Raw genomic sequence first — 14,469 nt, forward strand, 5'->3', positions numbered from 1 at the left:
TTTATAACGGCGGTTCCCAGCGTTTTCTGAATAAGGGCCCACATCGGCTGCCGTGTTAAAGGAGAATTCCGGACATTTTAAGTGTTATCTTTGATGTGTCGTTACTCACCTACCGACGTAAAAAGTGGCATTGTTTTTTTTCCAGAGATTCCCCTGTCGTCATTTTTTCAACCCCCTCCGTTGTCATAATGGGAGCGCGTGGCTTAGGGAAATTCGTCTATTATAACCGATGCAAAGTTATTTTTTTTTCTACTACTACTCATTGTAGAGTCTCATGATAGTCAAACATGCGATGAAAGTTCCTGAGAGGCTACCGCTAACGCCGAACGATTTAACACTGGTTGCTTGTTTCTCTACCTGGCAACACCAAGTTGCCAGGTTCTGGAAAGAAACAAGCAACCAGTGTTAAATCGTTCGGCGTTACCGGTAGCCTCTCAGGAACTTTCAGCGCATGTTTGACTATCATGAGACTCTACAATGAGTAGTAGTAGAGAAAAAAATAACTTTGCATCGGTTATAATAGACGAATTTCCCTAAGCCACGCGCTCCCATTATGACAACGGAGGGGGTTGAAAAAATGACGACAGGGGAATCGCTGGCAAAAAACAATGCCACTTTTTACGTCGGTAGGTGAGTAACGAAACATCAAAGATAACACTTAAAATGTCCGGAATTCTCCTTTAAGTGGTCAGATGGTTGGGCCGTGTGCATTTTCAGAGCATTTTTTTTTTAACGATCAATCAATCGATTGTGTCGCGGCTTGAATCGGTGGAACCTATAGTAATATTTTAACTTCCTATTTATCGGTTTCACAATGAAAAACTCATTAATGTTGTGTTATCAATAAAGTCTTTTTTTTTTTTTTTTGGTAATTATTTGGGGGCCAACTTGCAATACCCTCACGGCCCACCAACTCGGTGATTGGGAATCACTGAGTTATAAAATGTAGTTGTTTTCTTTGTCTGGTTGCGTGTTGTTGATGCTTTTGCTATATATCCACTAGGTGGATCGTAGAAACTCTAGAATCAAAACATTGTTGCTTTGCCGTGACGTTTTCCACTTACATTAAACGTCCCCCCCCCCCCCCCTAAAAAACTCTCATCCCCTCAAGTGAAGCTACTGGCTGTGTCTCAATACAACAAGGAACACGCTTGTGTGTAGGGGTGGGACGATATGGGTACCTCACAATACGATATATATCACGATATTAGGCCCACGATAACAATATATATCACGATATTCGACGATATTCAATATATTGCGATATCACGATATTCGATATATATTGCAAGAATTTTCACCAACGATATATCACGATATCTGAAAATATCGATATATTGCGATATCACGATATATTGCATGAAATTTCACCAACGATATATCACGATAGTCCTTGTATTCAATTCATAAACACATAAAATAGCACCAAACAGTTCAAAATCATCATTACACAAAAACAACTTATCACAAACAAACTAAAACACTTTTTGTATCGATTATTTATCGCGGGAGAAAGTATCGCGGGAGAAAGTATCGCAATATATCGCGATATCGATATATCGTCCCACCCCTACTTGTGTGTACACACGCACACGCACGCACGCACACACACACACACACACAAACACACACACACACACACACACACACACACACACACACACACACACACACACACACACACACACACACACACACACACACACACACACACTATGAACTCTACTAATTGTTGCTGTCGGGTAGAAACCTCTCATCTCCAATCCATATTTTAACTTTTTGTGTCTTTTCGTAATTTAATGCCCTACTTGATCACACTACAGCACACAGTCACACAAAAGCATCAAAAGTAGCAGATCTGCAAGCTGGAAACACGGCGCGAAGCCACGCGTTTTGAGCTTGTAGATCTGCTACTTTTGCTATTTATTTATTTTTAATCCAGAAAATGTGAACAGTTTTGGACATATGAGGTTTCCACCCGACAGAGACGATATTCATCTATGGAGCTAGCCCAGTGTCTGAAGGTCATCACCGTGGAAACTATTGGATGGCTTTTATTTGAACACTGTATTTAACAACCTTGATACAGTAATTGGGTTTTATAAGGAGATAGACCGGCTGCACTTGGGTCTTTTATAAGGCTTACAGACTTTATAAAGGCTTAGCTTTTATGAGTCCTAAATTATTATGCAAAAGTGATTTCCCAGCACCAGATAATTAAAGATTATGGCATTATAAGGAATAATAAGGCCACTCTGTCACTTGAAATACTGATACTCATTTCTCCGTACTTCTCTCTCATTCAACTTATTTTTTTGGGCTAAAGTAGCCGATCTACAAGCTCACAACACGCCACGATGTGACACTTAGTGAGCTTGTACATCGGCTATTTTCGCTATTTGTCGTACGATGAAGTATATAGGGCCTAAGTGGTTACAATTCCATCTGTACGGGTTATGCGAGGGCAACGGACAGTCCATAATGCCTCCAGACAGCCTGAGAGGTAGATAAAATAGGCAGGAGAGAGAGAAAGGAGATTTCGGTGAGATTCAAACCACTACAACACGGTTCAGAACAATAATCCACTTATACAATATGATCGTTTTCTTTCATCATTTGATTCATTTTTGTTCACCTTCATCAACCGTGAAATGAAAACAGATTTCATAAAATGATATGAAAGTACCTTCCCCCTTCTGTTTAACCCATTAATACCTGAGGCAATTATTAAAAATGTTTTTTAAATCCTAAAAGTTTAATATTTTTCAAAAATAGCAGATCTACAAGCTCATAGTGCGGCACTCGGTGCCGCGCTATGAGCTTGTATATCTGCTATTTTTGAATAGCCAAAGAAACATAAAATGACACAGATGCGTTTCAGGTCTAAAGGGGTTAACTCATTTATAAGTGCCAGCAGGACACTGCTCTGTTAAGTCGCACCTGTGAAGATGTAAACCTCTTGTTAGGCGTAAGTCGTTAACGCGCCGATGACCTTGAGTGAGCGCGGCTATTGAGAGTCTTGCGAGACGTTTTGAAAACGAGCTACTGAGGAGTTCCTTATCGGCTTGTTCCGTATTGATCAGACACATCCTGACTACAGATGCTGACAGCCCCCCCTATCTTCTCTCCGTCACTCCACGTCAATCTGTCTCCTCATCTCTCTCTCTCTCTCTCTCTTCCCCTCACTGGTCTATCTCGTTCTCTCCCTCCCTGTCTCTGTGTCTTTCTGTCTCCAACTCTCTCGCCTCTTTGTGTCTCCCTCGCCTCTCCCCTCTTCTCTTTGACTCTCCCTCGCTGCCATTGTCTCAATCCGTTTCAGGGGTGCAACAGTTAATCCAACTAATCAATTTAATCGATATATAAAAAAGCCATAATAATCGATAATTTATTAATAATCAGTCAGTATTTTGGGCATGTCATTGTAGGCGTAGATTCAAAATGGCAGATCTACAAGCTTAACAATGCGTCACGAACGATGCGACCCTTAGTGAGCTTGTAGGTCGACTATCGGTATTTATTTTCGCTGTTGTTGCATGACACCGTTGTGCAACAAAGTATAAAATAGGGCTTAAGTGGTTAATCGATTCCTTTATATTAAAGATATATTATTGTTTTAAACCTGTGCTTCTCGATTATTCGATCAATCGATAAATATTCGCTAAGAAAATAGAAAATAGTGGATAATTGCAGACCTAATGTTTTTCTCCCCCCCCCCCCCCCCCCCAGGAAAGCGGAGATGGAAGTGAAGAGGAAGCAGGATGAGGAGGAGAGGAAGAAGAGAGAAGAGGAGGAGAGGAGGATTCAGGTTTGTGCTCAACGTCTGTGACCCCATAATCCTGCTATTATTGAACAAAACCCATGGCTGACCCAATAAGACCAGTGGTTCTCAAACTTTTTTCATGTCAAGGACCCCTAAATTAATGTGTGTTTGGCCACAGACCCCCATCTGAAAAGATTTTGTGCCAAGGAAAAATGTCCAAAAATATTCAAACATTTTCAAATAATGTCGAGATGTTTTGAAAATAGCATCTATATATAGGGCCCTGGGCCCTTACATGGTAAAAAATGAACCAAATGGACCCGTAAGGGTTCAATCTTTTTACGCTCTCAGAGTTAAGGGTCCGTTTGGTTCCTAACTATCCATATTTTATCTGGGGACCCTCTGGAACCCCCCAAGGACCCCTGGGGTAGACGAATGGTTAGGGCTCATACAACATGGGCGCAAAAGGCCTTCTTTAGCGTGGCCGCGGTTTGACTCCCAGTAGGACGGACCGGTTGCTTACCGCGATCTCCACCGGCAGTAAAAGTGTGTGTGTGTGTGTGTGTGTGGGGAGGGGGGGTGTTATTGAGGCTCCATTCCCCCTCGACAAATCCCATCCTGATAGTGCACAAACACGCATGAGCCTTTGAGAAACAGCCGTTGCGCTCTCGCGACCACAGACACCGTTCAACAAACATAAGTAGCAGCTCTTCCATTCCAGTTTGTCACTGTGATCACTGTCTTGGTCACGAAACTTTGCCAGGCAGGATAAATGTGAGGCTGATCCGTGTGTCTGCTGTTAAACGCTCCACTTCCCTCTGTTTTTACTTCTCTCTACTTTCTGTGACAGGAAGCTCTCTGTCAACACCTCTTACTGTATGTCTCCCTCCACTGCACTCTCTCCACACCAGCGCTTCCAAAACTTTCTTTCTTTACTAGTGTACCCCCCCCTCCCCTGCTACCATATCTTTTCAGCTGAGTAGCCCCGTCACAGCACAATACATTCTTCCTGATACTGACAAAGTGGTGTTTATGTCCTAGCTTTTCTGTCTGTTTGTTTTTAGTTCACTTATATATTTTTGTTTTGTTTGGCTGTAATACATTTTCAAAACTCACTCAGGCCGTCTTGTTTCTTTAATGGGTGGCCGGTGGCTTATGGCAAAATTGTATTGAAAATATGTATGTAGCATATAAAAGATTTTTCAAACGTGTTGATTTAAACGATTTCATGAACGTGGGCTAAATTACTTTTTTTTCTTATTCGTCTTACTTTTTCACATTTTCAGTACCCCCAGGAGTACCAGCGGTTCTCAAAGTGGGGTCCTTGAGGGGGTCCCCATCAAAATGTGTTAATACAGCATCACAATCATGTTTACCCCTTAGCTGTGCTGCGAGCTTGTACATCTGCTATTTTTTTTACATTTTTGAAAAATGTTGAACAATTTAGCATTTTTTTTTTTTTACACAAATTTTCTCTTCTAAGGGGTCCCTGGCACAAGACATCAGATGGGGGTCCACAGCCAAATACATATCAATTTGGGGGTCCTTTGCACATAAAGGGTTGAGAACCAACGCTCTAGGTCGTGCTAGGGACCCCTATTTGAGAAACACTGCTTCGCACCAATGCAACTCCTTGCAACTGCCATTGGGCATAATGGTTGCAAGTAGTTGCATGTTGCAAGGAGTTGCATTGGTGTGGGCTGGCCTTTAGTATCGATACATTTCCACACCTCTCCTGTTGGAGAGAGAAGTGATGGTTATCGACACACACACACACACACACACACACACACACACACACACACACACACACACACACACACACACACACACACACACACACACACACACACACACACACACACACACACACACACACACATCCTTTTGACTTTTGTATACAACCGTTCATTTGTGCGCATGATCTGTGTCCATAAAAAAAAGAACAAATAAAATCAGTCAATCAAAGGGTAAAAAGATGGCAGGTTGCATAAGGCTGGCCTTATAGTGCACCGTGATGTAAGCCTGTGGTTCTAAAAGTGGGGTCCGGGGACCCCTAGGGGTCCTTGGGGCAGTTCCAGGGGGTCCCCAGCCAAAGTAAAGTTAATATAGCATCACAATCATTTCAACCACTTGATCCATATATACATTGGCTATTCAATGAATTAAAAAGAATCTTGAAAGTATCGGAACATTTTTGAGTCATTTTAACACATCTTCTCTTCTGGGGGTCCCTGGCACAAAACCTTTTCAGATGTGTGGCCAAATACATATCATTTTGGGGGTCCCTTGGCACAAACAAGTTTGAGAACCACTGATGTAAGCAACACAGCTGCAGCCAATACAACTCTGTGTGTGTGTGTGTGTTAGATGTAGGTGTGCCACTGTGCATTGTGTGCATTGCCAATACTAGATAGACTGTTATCTGTGCTTGCACACTGGCACACCCATGGCTCTGGGCACAGATACATCTCAACACACACATTATTCATTTTATTAGCCGCAGCTGCATTGTTTACGAGGCTGTTTTAACCTTCTGCAGTTTTTAACCTTTACGGGAAAACAATCTACAGCATCAGCCTAGGGTTCCATGGCCCCTTAATGAGATTGTCCCCTCAAATCACTGTTCCTGGCCAAGGGCCTGGAATCCGTAGCAGTGTCTCACAAAGGCCCTTTAACTCATTCCCTGCCTAGAACGACTAAAACGACTTTTGTCCTTTAAGCCCCCTCTGCCAAGAACGACTAAAACGACTTTTAATTTATTTTTTTTTTATTTTTTTTTCTTATTTATTTATTAATTTTTTAACCCAAAGACCAAGGAGATATGATTTGTTGAAGATCTAGACTCCCATCCACTTCCTTGTTAACTTAAAACTTAAACATTTTGTATCTCGGCTCCTGAGTACTTTTTTTTTTTAATTAAAAATCTCTGGCAGTGGGCAAACGCAAAAAAATAAAGTTCTGGCAGTGAATGAGTTAACTTTAACTGAATCCAATTTGCCTTTCAATGCAGTTCTGCCCTTCAGCTGTAAATATTTAGGATTCTCACTGCAGCCTTTTGTTTATGGGGTCCTGAACTCGCGGGGTTGAGAGGGTAACCGTTGTTTTGTTGTTTGTTTAGTCTTATAGTGAGTATATATTGATGCACAAGTTCCCAAACTCTGTTTTTGTCTTTGTCTGTTTTGTCCCCCGATTATCAGACACTAGTCTGGAAAGAGTTTTTCCACAGCGTTTCACCCGGGAGCACACGTACACTTACTGATATATTTAATTTCTACCTTTTTGCATTTGAAACATTTAGCAAAGGCACTGATCCAGAGGAACTTGCAGAACAAGACTTAATTTTCCACATCAGTGAATTGTTGCGTTGTTACCATCAAAACAGCGGGTACGGGGTTCAACAATACAGCAACAGACATTTAATAAGAGGCACCAGTGCACCAGTCAGTCCTAAAATTAAATATGAAGCTGTATCCCAGACCGCCGAAGGGCCTCATTGTAAAGTTTTTTGTTTCTTGTCTCTGGTGTTGCAAAGTGTTCTACTAAATTTCATAAACTGATAATACATTTTGATCAATCAATCAATCACCAGTATGGCAAGGAGATGACAGTGTTCCTTTGATCCTTGAATAATTGTGTAAAAGCAACAGTTTGATAAATTAACTTCACCTCTCCAGCTCAATCTGTACTGTGTGGGGCTGCTAAAGTTATAACAAAGAACCTGAACACATGCTGTGCTTTTTTTTTAGAAGATCTCTTCAGTGTTCCAATACCTCACTGTGTCTTCAATGTTTTTTAAGATTAGAATAGGCATTTGTATGCTTTATAAAATGCAACCCTGACTTATAATGAACTCTTGAGGCCAGACATTGAACTCTTCCTGGCAAGATGTTCTCACATGATAAAACAAAACACTTCTGAGGCAGCATTCTATTAGTACGTTACCCATTATTTGGCACAATCCTCCAGAAGATCTCAGACTTGGCCCAAATATGTCTACTTTAAAATTCAGGCTAAAAAAGAACTTTGTTCTCCACTGCTTTTCACTAACTTTTCAAGCCACATGAAATTGCGCTTTGACCTTCATTATTTGTATTCGATTTTATCTCTCTATTTTATTATTTGATTCTACATTGTTATATTATTATTTATTTCTTATTGAAGGCCATTTCATGCAAAGCAGGTTGAATTGCCTTTGTGTAGGAAATGTGCCATAGAAATAAATGTGCCCTCTCAGTCAAGAATACTCACATGTGCTATGAACTTGTAGATCTGCTATTTTTGAATAACCAAAGAAATCTAAAATGACAGAGATGCTTTTCCGGATTGAATGGGTTAAAAACAACTTCCTCAACCTCTGCAACCTTATAGCTGGCCAGAGTGTCTTACAGTTTGAAGTCGTTAGGACCGTATACATATAAAGGTAGACGCGTCCTTCGGCTCTGAGGCATTGGTATCTCGGGCTTCATTTTAGAGTAGGCAAGCTTCCGCCTTTGTCACAGAAGGGGGCGTTCGGTAGGCCAATCAGAGGCAGGTGGGGGCAGGTATTTTCCTAAGAGGCAGCCGCGCAGCAAAAGTCAGTTAGACGCGTTGTGATTGGGTGGTAGTCTACGTGCTGTGATTGGCCAGTACTCAACGTGCTGTGATTGGCCAGTAGTCACTTTGAATGGTAGCTTGCCTACTCTAAAATTTTGTCCACAATTCCATGATGTATTGTTGTGGTATTAGGAGAGATAACAGGCAAACATTGATCAAAATAATAATTATTTGATTAAGTAATGCAGATCTTTAACAATAATTTAACTTTTGAGAGAGTAAAATGAAACCAAATGGACCCGTAAATCTCAAGAGTTAAAGATCTACCTAATAAGGGTCCATTTGGTTACCATCATTTAGCTGGGAACCACCTGGAACCCCCTCAAGGACCACTGGTGGTCCCCGGACCACTGGTTGAGAACCACTGCTCTAAGAGCCCGTTGTACCACACACTGCAATACGACAGAGGCGGGAAACACAGACCCTCATATACCTACCACTGAGTACAGATTACTACTGTACCTGCTGAGTGCACGCACGAGCGAGTCGGTGACGGTGTGCGTGCGTGCACATTCCCGCCTCCATTCAGATCAATGGCAATTGATCTTGGCAAACAAACAAAAAAATGTCTTAAATAGCTCTATATTCCAATAGCTACGTATCATTGCTATAGTGTGTTTGTACACAATGGCGATTGATCTCTGTGCGGTCACCGTTTGTGTGCCGATGAAATTACATTATGTGACTTTGCATTGTGTATTGTCACGTTTAACAATTGAAATGTGTGTACGTGCGTGCTTGTGTATCGAATTTACTGCTGTGTGTGTGTGTGTGTGTGTGTGTGTGTGTGGGGGAGTGGGGGGCTTGTAATGTTTACAAAGGTCTGTACATAGCCAGGCATGACAAAATAGATGTAGAACATCAGAAGCAACTAGAAAATATTTGGGCCCTTGTAATGTATTTTATAAATGTGGACTAGTGTTGATTTTGACAGCAATTTTTTTATTCAGTTTTAGTCATAGTCTTTTGAATCAAATTCCATTTAGTTTTAGTCATATTTTAGTCATCTGAAATGTTTTACTGTTAGTCTAGTTTTAGTCGACTAAATGTCATAAGATTATAGTCGACTAAATCTACAGTTGATTTAGTTGACTGAAATGTATCTTGGCGGTGCGTTGATGGCGTCGTAATGGCTGATTTTACACTTGGTTGCATGCTGAAAATAGCCGATCTACAAGCTCACAACGCGTCGCAGCGCGACGCGTTGGGAGCTTGTAGATCTGCTATTTTCAGACCGCAACACCCGTGCGCGCAACCAAACATAAGATGACTTGTCTTTTAGTTCTACTGGATCTCTTCTCCACTAGTCATTTTCTAACATTTTCATCTAGTTTTTATTTGTTGATGAAATTGTCAATATAATTAGTCTTAGTTTTAGTCATCGTAGCTTAGTTTTTATTTAGTTTTCGTCAGTGAAAAAAGGTAGTCGACGAACATTTTTCGTCATAGTTCTAGTCGACAAAATAAACACTGTGACTGACGTGGACTCAATTAAAGAAATAAAAGTGTGTGTGTGTGTGTGTGTGTGTGTGTGTGTGTGTGTGTGTGTGTGTGTGTGTGTGTGTGTGTGTGTGTGTGTGTGTGTGTGTGTGTGTGTGTGTGTGTGTGTGTGTGTGTGTGTGTGTGTGTGTGTGTGTGTGTGTGTGTGTGTGTGTGCGTGTGTGCGTTTGTGTGTGTGCAGTTGGAGATGGAGCAGCAGCTGGAAGCGGAGCGCGAGGAGGAGGCCTCGCGGCAGACCGTGTTGGAGCAGGAGAGGAGGGACAGGGAGCTGGCCATGAGGATCGCACAGAGCGAGTCGGAGCTCATCCCAGACGACACCCTGAACGACGCGGGCCTGCGCAGGTATAGATCCTCAGCCCTTAGTGTGTGTATATGCTACTGTACTATGATTGGAGAACTAGCCTGATTGAAAAATTGTTGCACTCGTTTTCACCTGACGGAGGCACTTGAGCCACGAGCAGCAGTGGTGGAAAAAGTACTCAGATATTTTACTTTAAGTAAAAGTATCAATACTGCAATATAGAAATACTCCGTTACAAGTTAAAGTCCGGAATTATTGGCAAGTATTGGCATCAAAATGTAGTTAAAGTACCAAAAGTAAAAGTGATAAAATGTTTGAAAATAGCAGATCTACAATATATACAGATCTACTTGTAGATCGGCTATTTTCAAATAGCCTAGGTATAAAATAGGGCTGACGTGGTTCATGTATGTTTTATAATACCATAGTTTATATCTGAAAAGTAACTAGTAACTAAAGTTTTCAAATAAGTGTAGTGGAGTAAAAGTACAATATTTTCCTCTGAAATGTAGTGGAGTAGAAGTAAAAGAATTGGAAATTGGAAAAACTCAAGTAAAGTACAAATACCTCAAAATTGTACAGTACAGTACTTAAGTAAATGTACTTAGTTACTTTCCACCACTGGCCACAAGAGGCACCGCCGAGCGAGGTTCCGTGCCGAACGTTGCGAAGTCACATTCAGCCGACGCAGCGCCGTCTGAGTTATGTCCCGATAGGATCGTAATTCCCAGTCGTCAACAACACCACCATGCCCCCCCCCCCCCCCCCCCCCAACCCCCGGGGTGGTGAACTCAAAGAAAACGAGCACTCCTTTTTTTCAATCAGACTGGTTTTCCAATCATACTGTAACATATACATAACATATACAGAGATCCAAAGGGACGGGGTCTCCAGCATTCTTACCATCTGTGTTAATACAAATTCACACAACCACGGTAAATAAGCAACAACCGAGGTTATTCTGTGACTTGACAATGCAATCCACTGACCATGAATAATGAAATGTACAAAACATTATTACTACAATAAAAGGCAACAAAGGGGGGGTGGGGGGTGGGGGGGGGGGTGTTCATGTTTACAAGACACAAAAGTTCCAGGCTTTCGAGTTCGACCTCGGATGAATTTTCCTCCAAACCGGAGATGAGAAAAAGCAATCCTCTTTGAGGCTTTCTTTTAGTATTTTACAGAGAACTCGAAACTCCACCTTCCCCAAGCAACAATACAAGCAACAAACAAACAGTATAACCACAATATCCACTTCTTTCTCTCTCTCTCTCTCCTTTCTTTCTTCCTCTTGTTCTCTTCTCCCAGCAACGGCACCTCGGGTGTACCATCGTCTCCTGAGAGAGCAGCGTAAGACCCCAGTGACTTAACCTTTTAACCTTTTTGTTTTTTTTTAATCCCCCCTCGACCCGCCCTTGACCCCCTTCCAACCTTAACCGACCGCCACCGCATGCTGTAGCAACCCCCCCCGCCAGCTCAACACTGCCCTCTATCTCTAACAATGACACAGAACTTCACAGATCTCACTATAACAATCACTATGCTTTGAATAGCTCACTGTAGCATAGGAAATTAATTTCATTTTCATGATTTTCATGATCAAAATCATATCTAGTCTTTTTTTGTGCTATTTTCAGTGTATACATTTTTCCACTTTGGCTTATGCAGCGATTATTGCTCTCATTGTACCAATTAGGGGCCTTTTTCCTAGACACTTTGAAACGTGTTCAATCAATCCTTGGAAAGACTGTCGCCACGCTCTCTTCTCTCTGCCTTTAACGCTTGATTCCTGGGACACGGAGGGTGTTCGATTCACGCCGTGCAAAGCAGGCAACAGTCGATTTCGACTCGTCCGAACTGTCCAATTCCTTGTCAGGCCTCTGTCTGATTGATGCCCTTTGACGGACACAACAATCTCAATCAGTAAACGTGGAACAAAAGACAATCACTTTTTCCACGTAGCAGCTAATTGAATCAATCGCCGTTTTCCCTGTTGATGATTCAGCCGGCTCTCTTGTGTATTGAGTTCCAGTGTTGCATCTCTTAACTATAATTATTGTCTGTTTACAGAGCTGGTGGAAGTCAGAAAGTGAAGAGCTTGACCATGTAGGTTTCCGCCTTTTAAACAGCAAACCGCTCAAGCACCCTTAGCGCAGCATCTGAGACGCTTGCATGATGCAGAACAAGGACTTTGCACATTTGCTCGGATTTCAGATGCTTGGAGATGTCAGCACAGTGAAATCCTCAGTGTTCATTTATCCATTTGTGACTCCAGGAGATTACGGGTCCGTTTGGTTACATGTATTAAACCGGCCGTTACGGTCAATACCGCCCACCATTGCCTTATGTCTGTGGTTCTCAAAGTAGGGTCCAGGGACCCTCAGGGGTCCTTGACGGGGTTCCAAATGGCCTCTTACAGGTTTGTGAGTGTACAAATGGAACCAACAAAATGACCACTAAGAATGTTAAGGGAACTCTACAAATCTCAGAGTTACAAATGGATAAATTACAGGGGGTTTAAGAGATTTTCTTTTCGTTTTTTTTATTTTTGTTCAAATAAGTGTTAAATAGCTTTATTCCAATGAATTGTTTTTGCTTTAGTGTGTTTGTTCAGTAACACCCTCCAGCTATTTAGTAAACAGAAAATACATTTTCAGGTCACGATACCAATTGTATGCAATCAGGAGAGAGAACTTCTAACAGGATACAGGATAAACAAGTGAAAGTGGAAGTAATAATAATAATAATAAACTGTATTTGTATGTACGGTGAGGACATGAATAACAACGCAGAGATTTACAAATCTGCTAAAAGCAAGAGTGAAGAAATAGGTCTTGAGCTGTGCTTTAAAGCTATCCACAGAGAAGTGACAGAATGGAACTGGGACACTATAACAATTGAAGCTGATAGATGATCTTTGTGGGGTTCTCTGTCCTGGTCGAATACAATTGGTAGATCCCTACTGTACCTGAAAATGTATTTTCTGTTTACCAAAGAGCTGGAGAGACTGGAAAAAACACTATAGCCATGATTACTACGGTAATATAGAGATTAACCTTTTTTTTAAACAAAAAAACGCATCAGGATTTTACTGTCCAGGATCGTTTGCATACTAGCTGGTGGCACTATTTCTAGTGTACGTGTTGATTGCAAAGCTCTACTCCATCCAAAGCTTTGCACCAAAACACTCTCCTACTCCCTCTGCACTTTGCCCAAAGCAGCCCACGTACCGTACCGGCTCACTCTTTGATGCTTGAAGTCGGTGCGTCACACAATGAGACACACACACACACACACACACACACACACACACACACACACACACACACACACACACACACACACAACTGGTCAGATTGGACTTAATCCATTAAGACCGGGAACGCATCTGTGTCATTTTAAGATTTCTTTGGCTATTTAAAAAAAATAGCAGATATACAAGCTCATAGAGCGGCACTATGAGCTTGTATATCTGCTATTTTTTTTTTAATCGTGAAAATTTGTTCCAGGGATCCCCCAGAAGCAAAGATTTGAGTTTCAAATGTTCGCTTTAAAGAGTATATATTAAAAGATTTACACAAATTTGCACAATTTCTCATAAAATAGCAGATCTACAAGCTCATTGCGCGGCGCTATGAGCTTGTATATCTGCTATTTCTTGAATAGCCAAAAAAATCTTAAAATGACCCCGATGCGTTCCCGGTCTTAATGGGTTAATGTGCTGTTAGTTTTTTGGGTTGTTGTTTTTTTTTGGGTGGGAGTTATGCCTTATGGCTACTTTGCCTATACTCCCCCTCTGCAGTTTGAGGAGTAACTCAGTGGCTCTCAAACTTTTTCAATGTCAAGGACCCCCCAAAGTATGTTTTTGTTCTGCAGACCCCGATCTGAAAATATTTTGTGTGCCGACCTTGAGAACCACTGCTCTGGAGAATGCGACTCGAAAGCGCTTTTATTTTATTTATTTTTTATTAGACAGCACAGTAAAAAATGAGAGAGAGAGAGAGAATGGATGAACTACAAGACAGCTAAAATCTAATCTGTGGCAGCAAATCTCTCCTCCGCAGAGTCCGCAATAATCTGACTCACAAAAAGAAAAACGACCACAAATCCTAACAATACTTTTTTTGAAGTGGTTCTTGTTTTATAGTTTTTTTTTTTCACCATGCACACAGTAGCTATTCCTTCCATTCCGTATCTATTACTTAAGGGTTAATGGATGTCATCTTGTGGCGGTGGTTCTCAGTGTTCAGGTCCGGGGACCACTAGGGTTCCTTATGGGTCTGTAACTCAGAGTTGCATTAACACTGTG

The 14,469-nt window shown here is 41.5% G+C and overlaps 1 protein-coding gene across 4 annotated transcripts in view; it reads left to right on the forward strand.

Annotated features, from left to right (window-relative positions):
• LOC308102605 (unconventional myosin-VI-like) overlaps window positions 1-14,469 on the forward strand; it is a 181,397-nt gene that overhangs the window by 140,933 nt on the left and 25,995 nt on the right. For 2 of the 4 annotated variants that reach the window (XM_080452388.1, XM_080452389.1), the window contains exons 27-28: window positions 3,727-3,805; window positions 10,038-10,198. In XM_080452388.1, the coding sequence (XP_080308514.1) occupies window positions 3,727-3,805; window positions 10,038-10,198 (240 nt within the window). Of the gene's footprint in view, window positions 1-3,726; window positions 3,806-10,037; window positions 10,199-11,468; window positions 11,511-12,230; window positions 12,267-14,469 lie in introns of all 4 variants that reach the window. The other 2 variants (XM_080452386.1, XM_080452387.1) reach the window with 2 other exon arrangements.

Source organism: Gymnoscopelus braueri (assembly GCF_963280865.1).
Source record: "Gymnoscopelus braueri genome assembly, chromosome: 16".
Classification (NCBI taxonomy): domain Eukaryota; kingdom Metazoa; phylum Chordata; class Actinopteri; order Myctophiformes; family Myctophidae; genus Gymnoscopelus; species Gymnoscopelus braueri.